Raw genomic sequence first — 23100 nt, 5'->3', positions numbered from 1 at the left:
GCCACCACAATATCTTCTCCATAGGCTACTCTAATAAAGTAATAAGCCATGTGATACTGGAGTAGAAACACTGGGATGTTGACATACTGTTGGTACATACTGTGGGCATATATCATTCAAATATTGCTACTGCTGCCTAGCAGTATGCCATGAAGCCTATGGGCCTAGTCAAGTGCTTGCCACTGACTGTTTGAGGTCAGAACCCCTGCCATACCATCCATTTGAAAAATGTTGATATATTATATTTTCCGGGATCACTTGATATTGCCATATTCAGAAGGATTTAGGCCCCCAAACTTATGATAAACAGTCAGTTAGGTAGATTAATGGATCAGAGACGTTTCCATACTTTCATAATATGAGGTTTACTCAGTCTGACAGGATGGTATACAAGAATGGTTTATTTTCTGGGGTATTATAAGCATGCTCATTACAACACCATATATCTAGCTTTAGTTCCTTGAGCTCAGTCTATCTGTTATTACTGAGTATCTGCTGGGATACCAGCGGACTTCTTGTGATAGTATTAGTATCATAGCATACCGCGCTATCAACATTGCCCCTTCACAAAGAAGCATACAAGTGCTAGGACTAGTATCCCAGTGCGCCAAATAGGGCCTCACCTGTGGCACTGAGTTCACAAAATAGCTTAACAAGTGAGAGGAAATTTAAATAGCTGGCTGTAGATAGTTAAGGGTAATTTATCGACGTATGACCATATAACAAATGTCCTTTTTCGCCTTTCTTCGTCGCGCGAAGAATTCCATGCCCAGTGATTGTCTGATGCTCATAGAGTTCTTTTGAAGCAGCAAAACCTCAGAGGCAGTCTCCACATACCAGCTGGGGTCCATATTGCTCTATTATTATAGTCAGATTCTTCTCCATGATGCTGAGGTTCCCATTTGCCGACTTGAGCTGCTTGTTTTTCAACCTGAGTTGCTCAATTGTAGACTTGAGTTGCTCAATTGTAGACATGAGTTGTTCCCAACTCTCCCACATAGAACAGTCTGTCTCTCCAGCTTCTATGCTGCTCATCTTTACCCAGCACTGCAGATGGACAAGAGCGGTTGACTTGGATAGAAGACACAGCTTTCAAGGTTGACTAAACAATGGTGATAGATACAATGCTGATGGAAACAAAATATGCATGTGCAGGCTCACAGTTTCCAGGAGAGGCAACTGGGCTCACACCCACCAATATGTCTTTCTCCTGATCAGCCCAGCTGCAGGGCTGATACACCTTCAAGACCAATCAGTTCTTCCCAGTGATGCATATCTGGCCCCATCAATTCATTGATGCATTGTCCCCTTTTCCCATGCATCTTTTACCCCCATCAGCCCAGTGATGCGTCTTTTTCCCCCATCAGCTCAGCAATGTAGGTCTTTTCCCCATTGGGCTCGGCTGTGTGTCTTTCTCCACACCCTGGCTCATGCGCCTTCCAGTCCAATTAGTCCTTGGATCATGATGCATCCTAACTTGAGAAAATCCATTCAGTTGTTGCCCATAAGAAACTACCAGTCACCAATAGCAGCATCTCAGGCAATTGACCCCAATAGGCCACACTAACCCCCAGCCAAGGATCTCCTGCAAGAGAGGCATGACTAGATTCAAGATGCCCAGGTCAATCAGCGGAGCATCAATGCCAGACACATCCCCAAATTCAATGCTGTCAGGAGTGACCTTGCCTACAGAAACTTGCTACGGCAAGTCAAGTAAGTAGTTCCTGCTAGTGTTGAGCATATCAATTCAGGTTTCATTTTAGATGGAGAAGGGGACAGTCAAAGGGAATATGGACCTCTTAGATTTGAATTACCCAGTAGAGGTGACCGGATATTCAACTTTCTGGTGGACATACCACAGGGAATGTCTTTTGTTTTTGGCTATGTCAAAAGCCTTTGTATATGAGAGCGCACGTGTATATGGAAGCGCGACAAATCTCTGACCAGAGCTCATTATCATCTGATTTGCTAAAGGAGAGTCTTTATAACACTCCATGGCTCCTACATTGTCCAAGAGTCGATTCTCCAACACCGCATTGCGTCATGACACAAAGAGGCTCAGATACTATTTTGTTTGGTTTCATTAAGGGTCACCTGTCATAGCTGCTGGTAAGCAGAAAATGCCAGGAAGAGGATGATCAGATACCATAAACTCATGATGTTTCTCGCTCAGACTCCCTTGAACAACTAGAGCCTGGCACTAGAGCCATAAAGACTGGTTGATCCAAAGCATAATAGGTCGTGTGAGGCAATGGCATAGCATTTAGCTTAGGGAGTCAGCAAAGTCTCCCGTCCTCTGTTTTAAGGGAGAGTTGACTATCCAATGTTCTCCCTTTCTATAGTCTGTCTCCATGCTCACTCAAAAGCTGCTACTCTACTCTCACCACTGTGATGTGTCTCTCCTTTTCTATTCATACTAAGGACCTGGAAAAGGGCAACTTTCTGACTGCTTGAGGCCAAAGAACCTTGTGCAGAACTGCAAGTATTGGATCCTACACTTCTTTACACTGTCTGTCCTTACACAGCCGTCCGAAAACCCCAATGCAGTGGCATCCCATGGAAATCCAAAGCATTCTGAATCCTCCAGAGATATCTGACTCAGCGACAATATCTTCTTTTGCCAATCAATATTTGTTACCTGAGACTCATTCAAGAATGTGATATCTCCATTCAAGTCTGCCGTTCCAGAATCACCAAGCAAACTCAGACCTTGCACCAAATCAAAGCTCACATGTTTCCTGCATCTGTCACTCTGATTATGGCCAGTTTGGTCAGTCTCCGTCTCTTCCTATTCTCAAAATGGTACAGCTGCAATGGCTTCCTCCAAGAACAGAGCAAAATATCTTGACTATAACCTGGAACAGAGGTTTGGAATACATTGTGGCAAATACGCCCGTCCAAGGTTGCAGCCAAGGTCTTCATGTCCTTCAAGGCACGATTCCCATTGATACATGGTCTGGCTCTAGGAAACAGGATAAGAAGCAAGAAAAAAATAGACATGCGGCTGCGAAATACCGACTCAGAAAAAAAATTGAGTCTCTAGAAGAGCAATTGCGCACCCTGGCTCAAGACAGAGACTGCTATCAAGATCTCTATTTGAGACTTATCAATCAGCCGTCCTCTGGTACAATAGAGTCCGATCACTCCAATCAACAATGATGTACAGAGGTCAAAGTCTTCAGTGAATATTTGAAGGAGGGCAGCTGAATACTTGTGTTGTCAGCATTCTGTAGATTATGTTTCTCTTATATGAATGTCTTACTTTGACATATCATCTTCTGACTCACCGAGTTATATCACTTTGGTTCTCCATGCTGTAAAATAGTTCTTGCATCATTCTAATACTCCGTTGGCAAGTCTCTCATTCCCTCAACTTTCAACTACTGATGAAAGTTCCCAATTGTACTTGTTAACACTACTTTTGTACTATGAAATATTCCTCAATACTAAAGACCGACCAGAGATATCTTGTAATTGTGACATATAGATACTGTATACATAGCTCCATTTAGAAAAGGATCTTGGAAAGAGCCTCAGTCAACCCGAGCCACGCTGGTGCCTTCAAAAAGATCAAGAGTGGGGATGTCAAGTGGCAGGATTGCCACAGCACTGAGTACAGTTAATCAGCAGACACTCAACTAAGCTCAGGCACACTAACATGGTTGGAGCGGAATCCGAGGCTGCTGAGTCACTGTATCTTCCAAAACAGGTCAGCGATATGGATAATATATAAATTAACCCTTTCCTAGGCCAGTCACGGGGACGGATCTTCGGGGTAAACAAACCTGGACAGTGGGACACGTTTCTCCTTCCCAAACTCCAGGTCGTTAATCAATAGGGAAAGCTCCCTTTTCACAGTTTCTTGGTGACAATCAGGTATGTTCACATAGTCAATTAGTGAATATAGATTTCCCCGTTGGAAGACAAAGGACAGCGAAAATTGGAATCTGAATTCTAATTAGCATGGAAGTTACGCGGAGACAGTGCCAACTCACTTGTCCTCTGACTTCGGACCATATCCCTTGACTTCAATTGTAACGCAATCTCCGCCCGCCGGCCGCACGCTATCACACTTTTCCTGCTCCGGCTTTCGGGGCTTGACTTCCACAAGTTTGACAGATCTAACTTGGCATTTAGCAGACGAACAGAGCTCAAGAAGAGATAAGGAAAGGGCGAAGATAGACGTACAGGTATAGATCCGAACCTTCTTCTTTGGCTTTCTGGATATCCTGATCGAGGATTAGGGCCCTCTCTCCCTTTTGCATAGATGGAATGTTCTTCTCCAGAAATTGAGAGCCCTGCCACAGAATTCCATATCGTGTTCTGGCGCCCTGTGGCCAACTGCCTCTTTCAGGACTCCACTCAATTTTCCAGCTGTTCTTAAGAGATACTAAAGACCCAGGAGCTTCTTGGTGATGATCCCTGCCCCAACGGCAACCACCGAATTGGCTGTCAAAAAGCAGCAATCCTTAGATAAGTATCCTGATCCTGCCATCTTAATTCATCGGCCAATTCATCAAGCCGCTCCTGTCTATTCCTCATACATCTAGCTTGCTTCCATGTGGCAACGCATCTGCTGTTCTCATTAGTGATCCGGAAGTCGGCCGCTACGAGCATCGGTTCAAGAACTTTGCGGTGAAAGGGTATCACATAGAGAATTCCATAAACAGTAACAGCCTGCATCAATGCATGTTTACGAACGAGTTATCCTGCATAATGTTTACGGCGGAATAGCTCGATGTTACGCTTAATACAAATTACCGCCAAGTCAATCAGTATCACCGAAAGCCCTGCAGGGCTATAGCTAGAGCGCTTTCGGAATAGTTATTCTGTGCAGAACGTCTATTCCGAAACAGATTTAGCTTTGTGCCAATTCAAGGCCGTGACGGCGTCGATCCCGCCGAGGACGGACCAAGGGCCTTATCGGAGTACTATGTGGTGGTCTACGGGTCTGGAAAATGAAAGCAACACATTTTCTACTATGAAGTGGGCACTGTTGTGGGACGCATATTGGTTTTACCCAGTGTGTTGGAGGCTTCTCATTCTGGAAAGGTCATGAAATGGAAATATGACAACACAGCATGTACGGTGGCTACAGGTCAGCTGGCCTACATCTTTCTGGAAGCTGCAATTGTTGGGTAACGGCGGTCCATTTGACACTTCCTGAGAAGTCTTCTCTGTGGACATAGTTACAAGATACACAAAATTCTTGTGTTACTTTGTTCGCGATTAGAGTCCTGTATCAGATCTTCTAAATCCAGCACATAAAAGTCCTAAGGCCATCCCATCAATGTACTTTGTTCTCCAAGGCCTTCACTGTGGTTTCCTTTTTGCATGAAAAGCCTGTTCTTCTGCTTCCCTTTTGCAGTCGCCTAATCATCCCATATTAATTCATCTGACTTGTAAATCCAGTTACTCCGAATCAACACTCACCACAGAGACCCCAGATTTCCTTGATAGTGAAAGTTAGTACAGAAGGAGTGCTTTGAACTGTAAGAAAACCCACCAACTTTTCCACAACATTTGGAGGGCATCTCTTTGCAGTAAGACCTGCATTGTAATAAGTGGTGCACCAGTAGAGAAGCTGGTATATCCAATGTGTACAGTTGTACATGAGCATTCTATGGTCACACATATTTAGGATGTTGATGGGTTTCTGGTAAGGTATGTTAAATATGATCTTCAATAGATCTATTACAACAAGCACCCTGAATGCAAAAGCAGTACAAGGCAAATAGCTTTATCCTGTATCTCTCTTGTAGTAATGCTTTCTTTATACAGCTGGCACATCTACTCCAGGATAGCAGCTCGGCGTGCCTGGAGGTCGCTTTAGAAACCTGCCAGGCAAGGCAAGATTCCTGTATAATACTACAGTCCTTCGCTAGCTATCCTCTACTAATTCCGCGGTTAGGTTGATTGTTGACCTCTTTCTCCTCATTAGCAATTGGTTTACATAGATTACACCGGCATACAGCTACGCAGGAATGTTACCAGATCTTGGCTGTATGGGCAATTGTCTCAAGGCGGCTCAGACCACTAGTTTGACACCTGGCTCTCTCCTATCATTCTAAGGCCCACATGCCTTTTAAGAGCAGCTCATAACCATAAGAGTCTTAGCTCCAAAATTAGTAGCGTTCGAAGAACGCTAGGTTTGAAACGCAGTCAGCAGAAGTATCAGCGGCTCCATAGATCTTTTGCCTAGGCAGGAGCTTCTTAGACTTGACAATAGATGCTTCCAGACTTTTGGAAGCTACATTTAACTAGTTGACAGTTGCAGTCGATTGTACAAACCAAAATCGAGGTAGCTCAGGTTCCAAGGATTTTCGAATGAACGCGGTCAAGTCAGTATCAGATTTATCCGGCGGAGCCGACCACTCTGGAGTCCGGATCTTGTATACTTCCACTTCTTGTAGGCAGCAGGTTAGCTGATCATGATTGACCCCTGAATTCCATTGGTCATATTCAGCTTCCGAGAAAACGTATTTCCGAAGGAAAGCACTCGCAACGACGTCAAACGCTTGGCAGACGTCTAGCGCTGACGGAAAGAAATTTGTCACAAAGGTTGCCAGTGCATGTACGGTTTTGAATGGAAAACTGTTGTTATTCCTAAAAATGACACAGTCAGTACTACTGAATAGGCGCCTGGGAAAGCTTACAACAACATTTGTGTGTCCATCTCATTTCCGCAGATCACAAGAATCCCGGGGCTGAAATATTGAACCAGCTGGGACCATCTTTTTCCTCTTATCTTCTCTGCATGGAATCTACTCCTACAGGTTTTTTTTGTTTTCTCGTCCATGCTCTCCCAGTCGGGATAATAGTTTTCAAGAAGATGGTCTACCGCCTTAGAGCGGTAGTTCACCCCTGGGGCTCCTTTGTCACGGCTCTCGAATTCCTTCTTGCATCTCTCATACCAATAAAATAGGCGCACACGTGAGATACGGCGCAGCATCTTTTCGGTGCCTGGGTTTTTTCCAATACCAGCATACATCATATCTAACGAGCAATTTGCTGCAGTTTCTTGAGGATCATTCTGACGGCTTGGTAATTGAGGCCAAAGTCCCCTTTTCATCCAATATGACAGCTGTGTTCTCATAAAATCATCAATATCCTGCCTTACCCAAGCACATCCTGCTTTAATTGCAAGAGGTATTTTGGCCCATTGCACGTCGGAGCCGTCAGGACATCTGTATAGATCTGCCATACTATTGAAGGCTGAATGATATTTCTCTTCCAAATTTCTCTTAACCCGGGAGAGCGGATCTGGGTTTGAGTTGTTACTCAACTGCGCTTGGTCACCTGAGGCGTTTTCTGTTAGAGGTGGGCTGTTGAAAACATTCGCTGGAGCGGCAAATGTTGCGCCATTGGGAGCATCTGGTGAATTGCCAGGATATGGCGCTAACGTATCACTCGGAGGCGTTGAAAAGAGGACTGCAGAGTTTATAGAGGAAGAACTGGAAGCAGCTGGTGCATTTCCGGGGTATGATGGTAAGACATCGCTTGAAGGCTCTGATATATAAAGAGCTTCAGGGTTTACACAGGAAGGATTGAAAGCTTTCCGAACAAACTGATCTTAAGAACACGTTAGCAGCTTATGAGAGAAATAAGCAGGGCTTTTAGATTGTGCAATGCTTCTTAGTATCCCAGTGCGATTGCCCTACCTTCTAATTCGACCAATCGACACTTCTGTTTTAGGTAAATTGCTATGGCCCTTTTGAGAAATCCATCCTGCCTGTCGAGCCATCTTACAAGGCTGATTAAATTATCTGCAACCTTTGTTAAATTATCTGTAAGCTGTATTATAAGCATTAGCTATTCTGTGATAGCAGTATTCATATATGGCTTCTCCTACCGAGCTGTCAGTAGCCTCCAAAGGGCAAATGTTGCTTCCAGGAATCTGTTAAACCAAGGGTTAGCTACGCAAAGCGATCTGATTCTGGTGGACTGACAGGCACTCGGATAAGCAGACTGGACATATCGACAATCCTGCTATATTCAACACAGTCTGTTCTGTGAGAATTCTAAACTCGACAGTAGGTCTACCAAACTCGCAAGTAATTTTCTGCACGCTTTCGTGTTTAAGTACCAGTGCAATCGGAAGCCAGTGAAGATCTGAGCTTTTAGAAGGCTCATGAAATTGAACTGCACCAATTGTGTCAGGTACAGCAGACCTACATACACCTCATAGTTAGATCAAAGGAAAAACAAAGAAGCACGTCATGGTTATATTGATGGGGTCATGTGTCGCTATCCATCTGTCACGCCCTAGGATCTGACCTAGTCAACTGAAGGTGTGAAGAACAAGAAGGCTTATCAAATTGAACCTCACACAGGTTCCTGAGGGTAGTTTGACAGGTAGGCTTGGACAACTGAATGGAAGACTAGATCAGAAGTAAGGCCTACTAAAGCTATACACGTATACCAATGGTAGTTAGATTGCCTTGCTGACCCTCTTCAGTAGGAATCAAGTAACTTAGGTCAATTTAGTACAAGAGAAGATCTCAACTAGATACATGGTGGGTAATGAACGTTCTTGTATAACCTTGTCCCGTATACTGGTCCCCAATATACCCATTCTTTATACCTTATCTTGGTATACTCGGGATATAGTTCCTCTGAGATCACGTGACTTCTATCTGCCTGATTCAGCCTCAATCCGTTGTCCACTCTTTGATCACCGCAATCAGATCGCTCATGATCCGTCTGTCCGAGCCCGTTTACTTGTAAAAAAGATGTCATCATCTCTTATTTGACAGTGGAGAGCCTGTGACAACCTGAGAATAACAGCCCGCAACTACCCGACTCTGGCGAAGATACAACCCAGACTGCACCCGTTGTCCTTGTATAGTTTCCAGGGATGGAAATGAGTTCACATCCAGTTAAGATCTACTTTGGAAAACTCCACTGCTTTTTCGAGAAAGGATGAAAACTTCTGCCGCTCAAAATTCCTGAAGTACCAGAATCTGAAAATAAATGCGGGGACTTCCCCACTTGGTTGTCATTTTCTCAGTATTGCGAGCCCAATAACCCGAATATGTCATTAGAGATTCCAGCAAATACTGGGCTAATGAAAGAGGATGACATGTGAACAGAAGTCACGCTTATACATTACTTGATAAAGTTTTTTCTTAATGATGTCTCGTGGGCCTCAATTTGCTGAAAGTCGATTCTGAGACCAGTAATGTCAGTCGAGATTTTACAATATAGGACGCACTAAAGCCACCTCTGTGCCCCTCACTCTCCGTCTTTTACTTCCCTTAAGAAAAACCCGGGAACATCAATGGATTTATTCAATAACCTTATACGACAGAAATTTTGGTCATCAGTCAACTGCTTCTGTATTAGAAAAATATACTATTTTGAGGTGCACCTTCTGGCCTTCTATCTACACTTTCGTTTTCAAAAGATAATTTGTCAATACGTTTACAGCATTGCATCTCATATTGATAATGCAGTCTATATATATTCTACAGTTTATCTATAGGACCGGTAATTCCTAATAACCAAGACAAAGGGAGGCTGCACTCTAGGTGGAGAGCCTGGGAACATTATATATGTGAGATGATCGAAGATATATTCTGGAGCAATTTGAAAAGGCCCAGGATTGGCTCTTGTTCTCAATTCAGGCACAGAATGGATATGGATTTTGCCGACTTGAACCGAACAATCAGTGCAGCCGCCGGAAAGGCCCAGAAGAGTCAGGGCCTGTCTGTTCAGTCATTTTTAGCCTCCTTAGCAGTCTATGGCAGCATTTGCGTGGCTGTGCTGATCTTTGAGTTCGCGAAGCACCGACCAGGTCGACTATGGCAAGTGCATTTTCCCAATATAAGGTCAAGCATCGCTGATTTCAAGTGGTAAAAAGGCAGTCACGACAGTCACCAGACCGAAATGTCTCCCGCCTGTCGTCTGGGTGGCATGCCTGGTTTTCCCGCTTGCCAAAGCTGTCGTTGGATGAAGAATTGATTACGGAGCAGGGGATGGATGGCTACTTCTTCCTCCGCTTGCTGCGGACGGCACTGAAGATGTTCCTCCCTCTAACAGCGATAATCATACCGCTCTTGCTACCACTGGATCTCACGGCCGGTGCGAGTGCCGCCGGGCTGGACAAACTAAGCTGGGCAAATCTTCAAATGGGTCAAATTGCTCGCTTTTGGGGTCATTTGGTCGCTGCACTGGTGGTAGTCGCTTACGTCTGCTATATACTCGTCAGTGAGTTCCGCGAGCTCATCCGGATTCGCCAAGTGTACCTTCTCAAATCTTGCCATAGCCAGCACCAGTCCGCAAGAATCGTCCTCGTTACGGATATTCCCAAGTCGAAGCTGCACGAAGACACGCTTGCCAGGGATTATGCTCGATTCAATGGTGGTCCGGTCAAGATCTGGATCAATCGGGACGTCAGCAGCCTTACCAGAATAGTAGAAAAACGCAATCGACTGGTGTGTAAGTTGGAGGCCGTTCTGACCGAAGAGCTCCGACAAACTAGGAAATCATTGCTTAAGCGGTTTCGAAAGGATTCTGACGGAAGGACCCCCATGTCGATCGCGAGAGATATCCAGGACCTTAACAAGAAAATCACACAGCAACAGAAGGATATTAAGAGTTTTAGAAAACTGCCGTCTGCCTTTCTTCAATTTGCAGACCCGGTCACCGCACACCAGGTTCAACAGGTTGTTGCGGATTCTGTTCCTCTGAGCATGGTCCCTCACATGATCGCTGCTGACAATGATGTAATCTGGTCCAACTTGTCACTCCGCTGGTGGCAACGGTTTATTAAAAAGCTGATTATCGTAGGGTGTGTAATAGGACTGACTGTCTTTTGGGTTGTTCCTATAGCCCTGACGGGCTTGTTATCCCAGGTTGTCTATTTGGATGGCAAGATTGCATGGGTGCAAAGGCTCTCGGACAGTGCTCTTGGTAGAATGTGGCTAGGTCTCATTCAGGGCTTGGTGCCCCAGCTACTGCTGTCTATTCTCATGGTCCTTTTCCCCGAGATCCTGCTTGCATTGGTTAGGCGCCAGGGCCAGGTCACGCGATCTGCCATAGAGCTCTCCCTGCAGGGGCACTATTTTGTATTTCTCTTCCTGCAGGTCTTCCTGGTCGTCTCGATCTCCTCCAGTATCACTACCGTCATCCCGGAGGTGTTGAACAACTTGCAATCTGCACCCTCTATCCTGGCGAAGAATGTCCCGAAGGCTAGTGATTACTTTTACTCATATCTGCTCCTGCAGGCGGTCACCCAGTGCGCATTGTCATTGCGTCAGCTACCCAATGCTATCTGGCAATGGCTGCTCATGCTGTTGTGGGCTCAGACTCCACGGAAGAATTGGAGCTGCATAACGCAGCGCTCGATGATGCGATGGGGGTTGGTCTACCCTGTGTTCACAAACCTGGCCTGCATCTGTAAGTTTGTTTTCTAGATTGGGGCTTGCGACATTCTGGCATGACTGACTCTTCATCGGCATCATCTTCTCCGTCGTGGCGCCTCTCATCTTACCCATTGGTGCGACCATGTTTGGACTCTTCTGGTTTGCTTATTCTAAGAAATTCATCTACATCCTGGAAGCGCCAGTTGACACGGGAGGTCTTCTTTACTGGAGATCCCTGCATCAATTGTTCATCGGCCTTTACACGGCAGAGCTCTCTCTATTTGGGCTCTTCATGCTCCGTGACGCCCTGGGTCAAGCGATCCTCATGGCGCTCGCTTTCGTAGCGACCATTCTGACACAGTATGTTGTTTTCAGAGGCTACGCATCGTTTGTTAAGTACCTGTCGGCCAATCATGGCAGCGGTCAAGAAGACAAATCTACCGCCGTTCTGACGGGCCCGGATAGAACATTTCTTGAGGACCATGCTCAACTTCCAGTCCCATTTCTGAATCCCAGCTTGTCCACAAGGACACCAGATGTGTGGGCACTCTGCCATGAGGATACCAAACAGTCTTTGTGGATTAACTATGGTATCATTGTGTCCCAGAAAGGTCTGTCACTCAGCGGCAATAAAATAGTGTTCTCCTCGGGTCCTCCAGATGAGCTTTAACTCTCCAGTTTCTGCCAAGGTATCCAGGCTATGTGATATTAATTAGCGGACAGTATATCATGATCAGGAAAAAAAAAGAAAGGAAAGAGAGAGGGAATGTTTTGATGTTTTCTGATATTTTGAGGGCTTGCTGTCACTTCCCTTCTCGCACTCTCTACAATCCCTGGTCATCATAGACAAAATCCCCTTTATGCAATTCCTAACTAACCACATGTTGGTAAGCACTCGCAACCCCACCTTGTAGACTCGCCATATATTTTTTAAGTCTGGTCTTAATTTCTTCTTTTATCTCTGATAGAACAGAAAGAATGAGAAAAAGAGTCCTTAAGATAAAAAAGAATGCTATAAAGCATACATAGCTGTATTCCTCTGGCTTCTAGTTTGTAGGCTCGATTAATATACAATTAACATCCTATGCCCGGGCACAAAGACATAGAAGGGATTGGGCGAGCGGACCAAGCAGGCAGCAGCCAAGTCACCATAGGAAGGCAATAGAGAACTTTCACTAGCCTACACCTCTAGGACGCGCACAGTTGTACACAGTAAAAGCCTGGGGCAGGCCTGGTTTACCCAGGCCCCTGGTGCTTATCGAGCCTACCAGCCCTGCCAGAAGTGGAAACAGGACCCAGCAGCGTCACCACTCAAGAGGTAGTATCAGCCTAAAATATTGCACATGGCAATAAGGACTTATCTAAATCGGATACAAGCTCAAGGTTCGGAGGCCTGCGGAGACTGTCGGACCCCAAAGATTTGAACATAGGCCATGTTAGAGATAGTGGGAGTTTTGTTATCAAACCTTGAGTAGGGCTTTCTAGATAACCATCCAGAAGACAGGCTGCTAGAGAGTCCTAAGCGGTGGGGCTGCTCTCCAGCACATCTGAGTGCATATTAGACAAACATCTTGTCAGCCGAATATTACCACTATAACCTAGTGGTATGCCAAGAAACCTATCAGCCTAGTCAGCACACGCCGATCCGGGTAGTTATCTCAAAGATCCTTACAATATTCGGTATATCACATCGATACATCATATCTTTCGGAATCGCTTGATATATCATATTCGGAAGGTCTTAACCCCTAATCCCATGAGATAAATAGTCAGTTAGTCAGGTAGATTCGAATAATCAGAGCTTTCATCATCATACCTTCGGATTACTAGGTTCGCGCAGTCTGACAGGAGGTCTATGGCACTAGGTGATATGAAGCCTCTGGAATGATGATAAGCAGTTCCAGGTCCAGCACACGCACGGCCACTATGAAGGGTTGCCAAGGTGTCCGAGGCCTATTTGGGGAGATTCTGCAGCGGGTCCCACCGTGGACAACGTGTTATTCTTTACTGAATTCAGACTAGTGCTGACCAGAAGGGAAGGCAGTGATCTTTAACCTGTCCAGCGGTGTTCAACAGTTGGACACCCCAAAACATATTCTTTTATGGAATAGCGTCTTCGAATGGGTTTAGCCCAAAGCATGATCTGTGTGCGAACAGTAGCGAAGATGACCATTCCCAATTAATACTAGCACCAGTCTAACTACATTCAGTAATTTCTGGCAGAATTGAATGACATGTCCACAGTGGGGCAGTTGCAGAACTTCGCCTACTGACGTCAGAACTTGTGGCTGGACAACAAATTCTGACGTCAAAGCGAAATCCTACCTCAGCCGCTTCGACGTTCCAGGCGTGAGGATCAATACTTTCATCACCCTATATCAACTCATAGTCCGCAAGATAATTTCCGGGTGGACGGAGTGAATTGGCATAATGTCTGCGTGCGGGAGTCCGGCGTTGGATCCGGGATGTTTTTGCGGGGAGTTGGCCTTCCTCTTCTCCATGGGTAGGTGGGGGGCGTCCCGGGGGGTTCTGGCGCTTGCCGCGGTCACTGGTATCCGGCGACGACGACAAGGAAAGTAGCCTTCTGGGTGCAGATGAGTCTCAGTGGGAGCAAGGCCTGACTGGAAGCGCTTCCGAATAGGTTCCACTCCTCGTGTGGGCGTGGCTTGCACTGGTACCCGTAACATCGAGTGCTCAGAAAGAGGTGAATGGTTCGATGGGCGGAATGGATTGGGATCTAGCTGCATCTCTCAAGTTCACGCTAATTAATTTAGCACGACAACACAGATACAACCTGACCAATCAGAGGCCCTTTCTACTCCTGATACTAAAGTCCTAGGCAGCAGAAAGACACCTGTGGGACTGCTCACACTCGAAATTGTCTAGTGACAAGGCGAAAACCAAGATGTGGTGCTGACTGCCCGTCAGCACAAACCCTCAATTTGCGTTGATGCAGCAGTATTTGGTGAAGCTGGGTGGTTGGTCTGTGTCAATGCCGACCTGCAGACTGACCCCGCAATAGGCCAAGAATGCCAGACGCTCCGTGTTGTCTAAATGTGGAGCAGAGAGCTTCGACATCTGAGAACTGCGTATGATATATAGGAGCTTAAGTGCTTGGCACAAGAATACGAAATATCATAAGGGATATGCAAACCAGCTTTTCCTAGCTAGGAAAGGATTAACACTTGGAAACTGTGTTAACTATCCACAAATACTATACGGTCGCATAACCACCAGCTATAAAAGGCACCTACAGTAGGATATCAACTCTTACCTTGTTACCGGTCAAGACCTCAATAGATAAGCATTTAGTCTCCAAAAACATCTGTGTGTCAACTTTACCTCACAACAGTCATTGGAATTTGACAATATGCTCTCAGTTCGTCAAGCCCTTACTCAACCAAACCTCGCCTCTCAGCACTACTTCGAAGGTCAGGCGCCAACTATTTCGGCTAAACAAGGAGCCCAAAATATACCCGAAATACGCGTTTACACTGTGTTGCAGCCTGCAGACATGTTTGGCGCGGAGCAAGCCGATGATAGTCATAGGCTCCAAAGAAATGGGCAGTATGAACCACAAGTCTCTGAGGTCCTTGGCAATGACAGTGATGTTCGTCGAATGTTTGCTCGCATGACTGTGCCACTTCGCAGTGCATTCCCAGACATTCAGGAGAGATGGGAAACTGGTCCTATTGGGAATACTTCCACAGCAGTGACAGTCGACTTTCGCTACTCCGTCACAAATTTCTGTGTCTTAATTGGCGAACTAAAACCTCCTCAAACAATCAACCCACTATTTTGGAACAACCCAAATGCAATACAGACAAACAAGACCAGACTAGGAAGGGAGTTGCGAATGTACGTAAGCCCTCTTTGATTTGATTGTGGTCTTGACTAAGTTGTGTACCACAGGTATGCTTTTCACTACAAATGTCCACAAGTCTGCTGCTTTGACGGTCTGAATCTACTTGTTGTACGATTCCGAGCTCAGTCAGTAGATCATATTCGACAAGTCGACTGTCCAATTGACTGCTGTGTCATCCCCTACAATACTCCATTGTCTTTAAAGTACTGGCTCTATCGTCTGGCTGCGGAGGGAGTGAACAGAGTTCAAGGTCAACAATCCCAGGGTCTGGAGATAGCAGGCTACCACCGTTCATTTCAATTCTTTGATGGTAAACCCATCTGGACTGATCCCCAGGGTCTCCATTCCTGGGCCCCCCCTCCAAACTATAGAAGGGATATTGATCCAAATACAGGAGCATGGGTATGGGTCAGAGATGGGACAAATCATTCCATTCAAGATGTACCACCTTTGACATGATTCACATCTACTGTCTAGACAGATGTCGGCTTGATGAGATCCACTCATTTCTGTCTACAATAAATCGTCCTGCCACCTTCTTTGTTCTATTTGAGATATCTCACATTCTGGCAATCATTTTAGCAGCTATGTTCTCTAGTTGCGACTGCTATTGTTTGTGTAATGGTTGTGGACCCGATTGTTATGAGCTAACCAAGGGGAGTGCTGTCCAACACAGCAAACATCACAGAGAACAATGAATAAGGCAGCAAGCAAGCTGTTGGGAAAATCACAAGATCGAAACAGAATAACAAGGGACCGATATGCCATTGAATGTACCATGGATGGCAAATAGGATGGTATACAACATACCGCGGAAAGGCCCATGGACAGTATACAGGATAGTATATCAGAAAAACATTTTTGGAGAATTACTACCAACCATGTATCTAGTTCCGTGTGCTCAATTCAGACTTTACTGAGTTTTATACTGGCAGGTCAGCAGCGAACTTACAGCCGATTGCAAAACCGGTGTCCACATCTTATACTCTTTGACTGTTTCCCGAACCCTAGTGGATTCTAAGCTAAATCATATCGGAAAAGCTCCGGAATATACATGTTCCCAAATATTACCAGGACCGTATTAGTTTGTAAATAACATTGTCTCGTATGTAAAGCCTAGTACGGGCGATCTGCGGGTGGCTGGAAGCTTCCATGCAAACCGGTCAAACGGCAAGAAGCAAGGGTGCCTGGCTGATCAGGCAAGCTGTCAACAATCGCATTCCTGTTCTATCTCGCCATCCTGGCATTTTACGAGCACGCTTATTTTGAGTACACGAGACATCCAAGTGGAGCAAGACTGATGACCGTGCTTATCATCCTTCTTGGCTTGTCAGCAGCTGCTTTTCCCTTGCCAAACACATCCTCTGTGAAAGCTGACTCCTAATGATTCTGACACTAGGCTCCTCGGCGGCATTTATTGCCTTGAGGAGATGACACTCAGCCCTCTCAATGATAACGCCTCTCAAGTTGGTACATGGGAGCACACTTCAGCATATGCCCCCACCCCCGGTAACTTCGGCCGCGAATGTACGCCATCTATATATACCCTTTCCCCCGACCGTATATTTGGTGAACGTTCTACCCCGTTGTCCCAATCTTAGCCTGGTCATCTAGGCTTTCCTCGATGAGGCTGAATGGGATAATGGAGGAGTAGATGATGAGCATGCCATACATTATTTGATCGAGGGGAAAGTGACACTTAATAACCGGGTCGTGGCAAAAGACACTGAGCAAGACCTGGTTCCAAGATCCAGTGCATATTGGCAGCAAATTAAGCAGAAGGATGAAAATGTGCTGCATCGGACAATAGGCCGTAATCGGCATGTGAGGTCAGACGATACTATGGTTGTGGTTTCTGTAAACGATCGCACAACGTGATCTTACAAAGCGCTTTGAAAAGACTGATGTTGACTGGACAGCTAGCTATAAATAGGTAGCTTCTCATGTGGCAAAATCTGCTTCGTGAGGGCAAAAAGCAGCTCAGGATTTCTATATCTATTAATTACATTGAGAACTGACAAAAGAGGAACTTCATCAGTTACCAACAGAACGCTCCGCGAGCGGGAGGATCAAATCGATGCTGAGGACTCTTCCGGGCAACCTTCAGTTTGGCGGGATGTGTATAGGAAAATGCGTTGTCCTGGACCACCATGCCACCACAGAGGACAGTACTGCTGGCAGGATCCAGAAAGCAAAAAGCATTACAGGCTCAGAACTCACCACATGAGGGCCCTTGTTAGATATGTGGAGCAAGGCGGTATAATAGAGACCCACGATGATATACCCGACACTGTTCGAAAACAGCTGTATGCAGAAGAGCGGCAGCGACTTGAGAAACAACACAAAGCCCCCAACTATCTGACGACTGGATCAATGCTTCCTCCGATCAATATCAATGTCCTGCCGACGCAGTCATCTCAGTCCTTGGTATCTTCCTCAAGTGCTGAAGCAATCCCTCCAGTAACCGGCCAGCCCCATTATATTGAAATTCCCGGACCCCTTGAAGACGCGGTGGAGGAATGCACCAATTGGCAGTTATCCTGGGTGAACACTGAGATCTTCACGGACAACATTGAGAGGGCGCGTGATATAGTGTTGGAAAACTGTCTTGACCTTAATCAAATCCTTCACAAAATAGACCCCAACTTCTTCATCAAACAGGGCATGAAAATTGGTGTCGCCCACAGGTTCGTTCGTGACATTACCCTTTGGCTCGAGCGTCATAAACAGGAGAAAGATAGTGATGACGGATGGTAGTGATATATATTGTGTATTTGTGTTTAGACCCTATACATGTGATAGAGACACCGCCTTCACTGGCAAATACTAAATTGTTTTGTTCCTTGTCCAAAGTCTATCCGGAGTACATCAGTACTGATTAAATTGCCACACCAAGTAGGACTGACTAGCTTAGGATTGTTTAATTGATACACAAATGTAGTTGAGGGGGTCAAGGGTCTTGATACAGGTCGGTCCGCCAATAGATCTGAATCCCAGATCACATGATGCGCAGTGGGAGACATTCGGGTGCTTTTCACCAGATCCCCCGTCTCTTTGAGTTCGGGGAGTGGGTTCAACGACACGCGCTGAGCATGTGGATGTAAAGGAAATTTTCATATTCCTTAGAATGCTTTGTCTGAACTGACCAGCCCAGTGGGATGGACAGTACATACGTACATTGTGTACAGTATTCAAACTCGGTCTTAGATGAAGTCCTGGCTCACGCTTTCGGCCTGATTCCCCCACAAGATCCCACTCTTGTAGATCATGACGCTCCCTTCTGAACTCCTTCCTGCTCAATCGAACTCTTTTGATTACACACGGCCTTGACCTTATACAGTACATCCATTGTTGTATAAACTGATCGCTCAGGAGAATATGTCTACAATCACTTCTTTGCTCCCTGTCCCTGATGTTGGCGGCATCATGAGGAGCATCTGTACTTTGTGTGATGCTGGCGTGATGCATGGCTTGCGAAATTAGTTGTTTCTTTTAGTCTCCTGCTGGTAATTGCTTGGTTCCAACGCACAGATCCTCTCTACGGAGTACCAATGTTAGATTCCTAATTAGCGCTACCCCGCTCTATCCATTTTTTTAGCCCCTACTCGATGCCTCAGCGGTTATGTATGTGACACATCAGGCCAATGCATGCTTTCATTGGACCCAAGACTGCTCAGGCCTCATTCAGCTTTAGCTACGGGTCGACATAAATGAAGGGCAACGCTGGGCAGGATTAGGAAACTTACGCACACAGGTTCTAGTAAGGCTCCTAGGTAGTCTTTCAGCAGACTACTGATCTTTCAATACGTCCAGGTATACATATACCACGCATTTTTTGAGGGTCCTTGCTCTTCTGTGAAGTTGACAGGTATGGAGCATTCATGGTGGTATTGGACGATATTGAGTGATGACAGTTTCGGCTGTCTCTTTTCCTAGTCCGGTATCGTAATGACAGCTAGTTCTGGTCAATCCGGATCTTGCAGGGACGCAAAATACAACCACTGGAATGACGCGCACAACATGTACACGTGCACCTTTATTTGGTGGTGCCTTCACACTACCAAAGAGCCGCATGTTGAAGCGGTGCCTTCTGATTGTCTGCTTGCTGCAGCCAGCAGCCACAGCAATTTGGGCGTCAGTAAGTTCATTACTTGTTATCATATCATGGATGAACTCAAGGGCTGACGGAGCAAGATTCGGTGCCATCATGCGACTGTGTATGATTGACATGATCTTCCAGGAAGGGGTTTTTGGTGGGTTGATATCCAAGCGGCACATTAAGGGAGCGCTGTATTCCTGGTACAGGTATTAAACGCAGCTAGTAGTGTATGGTATGAAACTGTAGAGTGACTCTCTTTAAAATACTCTTTGTCGGGATAGTTCCAAAAGTAGTTTAGAATTTCTTGGCACTAGGGCTTGAGAAACAACCAGAGTGTGTAAGATGCGGACACCGGTTTCGCAAACAGCTGTACTACTGATGGATTATCTTTGGGTATTGCTTCAATAGGCTCTCTGCCTCTGACTTGTGCCTTTGTCTTGAGGTCCCAATTTCCATCTTGGACCCTAGTTCGGAATTTCCAAGTGTTATCGACCAACCTGCAGAAGTCCAAGCTTTTCTAGCCTCAAGCAATACCGAAGACTGTGTCAAATGGAGTGCATAACAGGCCTGCATCTAAATTTAGGCACTGTACAGTGGTCTAGATTCAGAGTATAAACCGTGCTATTAGCTAGTAGCATCAATAGAGCCCTGCAAAAGAACATATTTCAATCCAACTCTACCAGAATGGGCAAGCTACAATAAGCGCGCGCCACCCCCTGAAAAAAAGCGCGTCCCACTTTTATGACCAACCGCAGCCCCACCCAGCCTACCCTTAAGAACGTCCCCACCTTAGATATTTCCTGCCCATCAGCCCTCTGCCCCTATCAGTGCCATACACTCTCAACTGGGAATCGAAATTTACCACTTAAGTACCCTTCAGCAATGGGTCTGTCATCAGAGGATGGTAACGTTATCAGACACATGCTTTTTAAGTTTCTTACTGACTGATAATTACAGGGTCTCGATCGACAACCCCTACATACCTGACTTTGACTTTGGGCGATGATAATCATGATTGCATTTGTGTCAAAGTTGTTAAGCCACTCAGAGGCAGAACGACTGTGCTGTTGCTAGAAAGTGCAACTGATCATGACTCACTTCCAAAGTACCTTGTGTTCAAAAAAAAGCGCGGTGACCCAAACAAAGATCGCGAAATCAAAGCCTATCAGCGCCTCACACCGCTCCAGGGAAAATGTATTCCAAGGTACTACGGAAAAGTTTCCTTGGAAATAGATGGCAAAGAACAGTGGGGTATTCTACTAGAATACCTGGAAGGCATTTTGCTTTTCAAGCTGTGGGATAAAGACGCCCAAGAGAAGAGGAAAGTCGTGAATGGCGCCCTTGAAACAATGGAGGAAATTAGCAAATATGAAGTTGCCCACTGTGATCCAAAGCTTGACAATCTGACTTATTCAAACGGCGTTGTGAAAATCTTCGACTTTGATGAGTGCGAGTTTACAAAGGACGCATCTACGGTCAATACAAACGATATGTATGGAAAATTGCTAGATCGCCACTTTGTTAGTTTGGAGGAGGCTGAGGCAAATATGATAAAGGATGATGGATGCAACGTGCAGTGGCCACAGATTGACCTGATTCCAACAAATCTTGAGCAGGGAAAGAATGTGATGTGAAGAGTGTTGCCCAGGCCGTACAAGTGCCAAAAGATTGTGCAGTTCTGCAGCTCACCGTCTGAGACTAAACTTAAAGCACATGTTATATTCCAAAGGGTATGTGACTGGACAGATTGCTTGAATGGCGCTGATGAGAGGGATACTGTTCTTCTTTACCTTTATAATTATCTTGAATGGAAATCAGGTGGTATGTATTCAATTCTTATCGGCGATTCCTGTTGTTTGTTATGCACTCTTCTGGCTCCGAGTCGTAACTGGGTCATAGGTTGGGAGGCTTGGGCTTCTGGGTCAATCCGTACTTGGTCGAGCGGCCCTGAACTTGTAGTTCAGAATGAGTAGGGACTTTAATGGACAAACACGACTGGCCAAAGTAGAGCGCCTACAAGTATTCAATACTGTTCTCTGGCCTCGCTGAGTTGATTGATGCGTAAAAAAGACATGTTTTCTATAAATGCTGACTTTGATGTTCCTGCTCTCCATTTGGTCGGCATCAAACATATCTCCGCACTGTGGGGCATAGAGCTCAAAGTACTGCTGCCTCAGGGGCATTCAGGCCCTGAGCATGAGAGCCTTAGTGAAGATGTCTATCAGGTTATTGAAATTTCTGGGTTCTTCCAGAGCGATGAGTCCGTTCTTGACCTCTTCCTTCAGTGCTCGGTAGTAGTATTCCATGAGCGATCGTTCTGACCAATCTCCCAGGAAGGCAGATGATCGTTGGAATTCTGTGTGTAGTTGGCGACAGACATTTTCTGCTGGATGGTCATGACGGCTCCGGTGGCTTTCCATACTTCGTCCAAGTCTCCGAAGTTCTGTTTCATCTTGGACAGGAATATGCCGAAGTTACTGAAGATTTCGCCGGTTTCTAGTCTCTGTTGTCCTGGGGATTTTTCCATTGATCACGAAGGTAGGGCTCGAACCATTGTGCCACTGTACCGCGTAGGTAGGTCGGCGCGAACATGACCTTTCGATCTTCGCTAGGAAATTTGTGGGGATTGAAGAAAAAATGGAGCTCCAGTTGTGAAATGAATGTCTGCAGCTTCTTTCGGTCGCCATAGTAAAGATTGGGTTTCGCTATCTTGGCCTTGGGATTAGGGTCGCTGTCGGACGAGTTCGGAGTTGCTAAGTTGGAGATATGAGTTGCATTTGTGTTGGCTCATCGTCATCCCGTCGCAAAGGTTCATGCCGGCAATGCGCGCATCTAAAATCGAACATACCTACGAAAAATGCAAGGCGAGAAATTGTAGGAAGACTGTCAGGTCAATGGGCAGTGGAAGCTATGCGATGAATGCAAAGATCATCCCGGAGGTGGTCCGGAAGGGACTGAACCAGGAGGTTGGATTAGGGAAAATGAGTCAAATCATCCAAGATAATCAATCTGAATAAGTCATCTTATTACGCCTCAAAAACCCCTGTTGACTTTATCTCTTGCTTTGCACTACATTGCCATTTTTGTCAGTATATATCTACCAAGTGTGATTAGGCTAATTCACCTATTAAGGGTCCAATCAGTCCATCTCAGAACACAACCTGGCAATAAATGGGCTTCACTGCCAGTAAGCTTCCCAATAGGTCATAGGATGTATATTTAGCCATCTCCATGTATTAATCAATGGAATTTGAGATATATGACTTGAGCTGGATTGATATTAAGTTCCCACATTCGTACTGTATGTATATTCTGAACTTTGAAGTGAGCTTTGCTTCTATTCCTCTAGACTATACTACAGTAACAGTTTGTATTAAACATTCTTGAGCCTCATGAAATAATTTCCACCATCAACAAGAGGTAATAGATCTCGACGAATTCCGCAGTTGATTCTGTGAAGTTGATGAACTTGAATTGACTGATGAGATATCATCCTTATCATCAAGTAGAAAACTCAACCACTCATGATGCCACATTTTCAATTCATCCACCCTTACCTCGCCACTGAAGAATGTCCAGGAGAAGACATTTCGGGTATGTCTTCATCTGTAGCCGATTGATTGCCATATCGGATGTTTTCCATGATAGTGATGTTGAATAGCCCTGAATCCTGAGACACAATCTAATGCTATCAAGAACACTCCGGCGAGTAACATCACAGAGATCCTGTCCATTGATCTTGACACTGCCGCTTTGAGGATCATGCAAAC

The 23100-nt window shown here is 45.5% G+C and overlaps 4 protein-coding genes across 4 annotated transcripts; all 4 read left to right on the top strand.

Moving 5' to 3' along the window:
* Nucleotides 1-9633: 9633 nt before the first annotated feature.
* Nucleotides 9634-11417, top strand: VTN00DRAFT_2746 (uncharacterized protein; the record flags this gene model as incomplete). The annotated part of the gene is made up of 2 exons (XM_069428992.1): nucleotides 9634-9776; nucleotides 9863-11417. 2 exons carry the CDS (start codon nucleotides 9634-9636, stop codon nucleotides 11415-11417), a joined length of 1698 nt encoding a protein of 565 aa, XP_069283792.1.
* A 91-nt stretch (nucleotides 11418-11508) lies between these two features.
* Nucleotides 11509-12036, top strand: VTN00DRAFT_2745 (uncharacterized protein; the record flags this gene model as incomplete). Its single annotated transcript, XM_069428991.1, has 1 exon — nucleotides 11509-12036. The coding sequence occupies one exon, from the start codon at nucleotides 11509-11511 to the stop codon at nucleotides 12034-12036; it is 528 nt and encodes a 175-aa protein (XP_069283791.1).
* Nucleotides 12037-14997: 2961 nt separating this feature from the next.
* On the top strand, nucleotides 14998-16832 carry VTN00DRAFT_2744 (uncharacterized protein; the record flags this gene model as incomplete). Its single annotated transcript, XM_069428990.1, has 4 exons — nucleotides 14998-15224; nucleotides 15279-15322; nucleotides 16431-16560; nucleotides 16631-16832. The coding sequence occupies 4 exons, from the start codon at nucleotides 14998-15000 to the stop codon at nucleotides 16830-16832; spliced, it is 603 nt and encodes a 200-aa protein (XP_069283790.1).
* A 622-nt stretch (nucleotides 16833-17454) lies between these two features.
* VTN00DRAFT_2743 (uncharacterized protein) lies at nucleotides 17455-17988 on the top strand (the record flags this gene model as incomplete). Its single annotated transcript, XM_069428989.1, has 1 exon — nucleotides 17455-17988. The coding sequence occupies one exon, from the start codon at nucleotides 17455-17457 to the stop codon at nucleotides 17986-17988; it is 534 nt and encodes a 177-aa protein (XP_069283789.1).
* Nucleotides 17989-23100: the final 5112 nt, after the last annotated feature.

This window comes from Thermoascus crustaceus, assembly GCF_041956765.1.
Source record: "Thermoascus crustaceus strain CBS 181.67 unplaced genomic scaffold VTN00scaffold_10, whole genome shotgun sequence".
Classification (NCBI taxonomy): domain Eukaryota; kingdom Fungi; phylum Ascomycota; class Eurotiomycetes; order Eurotiales; family Thermoascaceae; genus Thermoascus; species Thermoascus crustaceus.
This window is presented reverse-complemented; position numbering and strand designations above follow the sequence as displayed.